Source organism: Epinephelus moara, chromosome 2, assembly GCF_006386435.1.
Source record: "Epinephelus moara isolate mb chromosome 2, YSFRI_EMoa_1.0, whole genome shotgun sequence".
In the NCBI taxonomy this organism is placed as follows: domain Eukaryota; kingdom Metazoa; phylum Chordata; class Actinopteri; order Perciformes; family Serranidae; genus Epinephelus; species Epinephelus moara.
In genome coordinates this window covers 44,363,063-44,366,171 of record NC_065507.1, presented here as the reverse complement: position 1 = coordinate 44,366,171, position 3,109 = coordinate 44,363,063, and the positions used below count along the sequence as shown (strand labels likewise).

At 40.9% G+C, this 3,109-nt stretch overlaps 1 protein-coding gene across 3 annotated transcripts in view; it reads left to right on the top strand.

The window, feature by feature from the left end:
- Positions 1 to 354: 354 nt before the first annotated feature.
- nlrx1 (NLR family member X1) overlaps positions 355 to 3,109 on the top strand; it is a 96,137-nt gene continuing 93,382 nt past the window's right edge. For 2 of the 3 annotated variants that reach the window (XM_050055699.1, XM_050055693.1), the window contains exons 1-2: positions 355 to 402; positions 1,735 to 1,788. In XM_050055699.1, the coding sequence (XP_049911656.1) occupies positions 1,772 to 1,788 (17 nt within the window). In that variant the 5' untranslated portion in view covers positions 355 to 402; positions 1,735 to 1,771. Of the gene's footprint in view, positions 403 to 1,734; positions 1,789 to 3,109 lie in introns of those variants that run through there. The other variant, XM_050055716.1, reaches the window with a different exon arrangement.

The window sequence follows — 3,109 nt, the reverse complement described above, 5'->3', positions numbered from 1 at the left end:
TTTGAATTGTACTTTTGAATTGTCTATATTCTGTCTTTTTTAGTCTTTAAGATTATACTTGAATGGAAATTGAGCCTTGATCTTATTGTGCTTTTTTCCTGTATCACCTGTGTGGCAGTTTGTGTTGATTGTCAGCCCCTCCCATGGCATGTGCCTGTAATTGAAGACACTCCCTCTCATCTTATAGCTCACCTGTGTGTCCTATAAAATGTTTGGTACCTCAGTGTCTTGTAAAACCCTGATGAAGACGGTCTAGTCAAAAAGTTGGTACTTGAATAAAAAAAAATATTTTTGCATCGAGTCTTAGAGTGTGCGCCTGACATCTTTTTTCAAATTTGTATTTTTTCATCAACAGTCAGCACCTCTCCAACCCTGGTGTGCGCTCCTCCTCTCTCTTCACCTGTAAGCTTGTTTCCAACAAACGAAGCATTTCTGATGTGTTGAAGATATCTCTTGAGGACTCTTCTTAGGTTGCCGTCCTTAAAATCTCCGGCTATAGTAAAAATGGTCCCAGTCCGTGAAGTTTCTGCCCTGTAAATAACTCTGTACAGCTCCTCCAGTGTTTGGTTGATGTTGGCATGTGGTGGAATGTACAACACTGAGCTAACGACCAATGTAAACTCCCTCGGTACATAATAATGACGGCATCCGATCAAAGTTGCTCTTGATTTAGGTAACAGCTCATAGAAATGATCTCCACATCTGACCTCCGCTGACTGTCGAAAGTGAACAATGGGTGAGACCAGGATGGAAGGGTCGAGCAAACTCTCTGTAAAAACCATAAATTTACAGATCTTATTGTGCCGTTAAAAAGCCATCCTGCTCCTGTGCTTATTCAGCTTATTATCCAGCACATTTGGTAGAAGAGTATTCAGAAGAGGGGGCCAGTCTTCACATTTCCTCAATGTGACAAGGACCACGGCACAGGACCCTTGTGTCCTCAGTTTACCAGGAATGGCATCAGGTGATGTCAACCATGAATATTCCCTGCTGTCCTATGATGGTGGTGAAAACGTGCAGAAGTTGTTCTGTATGATACTGTATGATAGAGCTCGTATGGACGGTGCGCACCATTATTATCTGTATCATCTTCTTTACAGATCTGGCCAGTGGTTGTTGACCTATCTTTATCTTGACCAAAGAGTTGACGAACAGACTGACCAGTTGACAGTGACTATTCAAAAACTGACCCCTTTTCTTTGTAGATTGCTAGCATAGAATCAAAACTCAAAAAATTAAAAAGTGAAATTTCTAATCTTAATTATTTGTTCACAAAATACAAACATGGTTTAGTTGAGAGAAAATGAAAACCTGTCCCTTTGGAAAGTGTTTCTTAGACATAATGCAAAGGCCAGGCATGCCAGTTATTGCATTCTCTACCTTTTTGATTGAAATTATTGAAGGCACCCCATGGAGTTTCTTGTAAACACAAAGTTATGTCTAAATTCCTTGAAATGGAATGCATAATGTGTATACTTAAAGTCTAACATCAGCCAGCAGTCTCCGTTTTCCCTGCATTAGCTGGTGCATTGCTACATTTTTTGGTGTGTTACTGCCACCAATTGTCATCACCTCAGTGCTTGCTCTTGCATGCATGAGATCCAAACAAAATGGGGACCTACTCACTAAAACATTGCTCCATAGTGTTACTAGTGGTTAAAAAACTCCACAGGGTACTTTGAAGTTCCTTTTTGCACACATTGTCTCACTTTGTATGCTGACTGTTTTTCACAGAACGCTCCGTGACATTCTGAGGCCACAGAACAGAAGGATGACCTCACTGCACAGGTTGGTGACATAATGGTTTTGATACTGACAGGATGGTTTTGATAGAGGCTAGAATGTTAGTCATGTCCTAACTGACTGATACCATAGACTTCACTTACAGTAGGAGCCACTCAAAAGTTCCCCTTCCCAGCCGGCTGTCAGCTGGCTGCCTTTCGAATCCCAGCCAAATCCCAGCCAAGTTCCAGCCGGCTGCCAGCCAGCTGCCGTGCTGGCTCTACCCCCCCTCCCTCTCCTATTTTAATCCTAAACACGCCCACTCGTTCAATTGCAGGGTATCGCCATGAGATGGCGCCTCTCTCACAAAAAAACAGCCTGCAGTCATTCAGTTTTTTCAAACGTGGAAGCGTATCGTTTCTATAGCAACCTTGCCTCTTCGAATGTTAACTTCCATTATTCGGACTGGCAGTCCTTCACCTTTTTTTACAAGTCCCACCATTACGAAAATTCCTGCCTTTATTATTCGAAATGTCGGCCCTTCCTCTTTTTTCTAAAGGATCCGCCATTCCGAAGTTTGGATATTGTGGAATATGGCACAGCTACAGTGCTGTAGTGCAGACATTTCAGTCGCACACTGCGCGTCAGCAGTGGGCAGCAGTATAGAACTGGGCTTTTACTGATGCTGAAGGCTATTTACTTGATTAGACTTCTGTTTTCGTTAGGATTTTATTTTTTTTCGTTATTGTATAATTGTTTTCAGTTAATCAGTGAGATCACATCTTCAAAAAATGTTTGTTTTCAGTTAATCAGTGAGATCACATCTTCAAAAAATGTCTCAAAGAAAAATAACCGAAAAGGTGTAATACTGAAGATTTCGTTTGTTTACAAGTTATTTTGAATTTGGAAACCTGTTTTGTTGACCTTTTTGTAATAAATTACGGAGCCCGGCAGTGGCCGTGAGAGGAAAAAATATACATTGTGTGCACGTTTTGATTAATTTGAATCCTCATTCATTCATCCAGTCATTCACTCTGCACTTGCTGCTTTGCATGGGATTGTTGTCAGCAAAAGGCAATTCACGAGGAGCATGGGATTGTTGTCAGCAAAAGGCAATTCACGAGGATATTTAGAGTTTTAGAGGATATTCTGTGTGTAAAACTGTGTGTAATATCTTATATTATTTGTGTTCTTGTGAAGAAACGAAACGAAGAAACAAACAAACACGTCAGTCGGCGGAGTGGTGCGGGTTTTTTTTTTTTTTTTTCTTAAACTTTTTAATTTCAACTGAGGGTGCAAAAATAATAAATTGATGGTAGCCTACTGCATGCTTTTGCACACTCGCAGAACCGTGGAGCTATTCCTCAAACAAATTGGTGAGGTGATC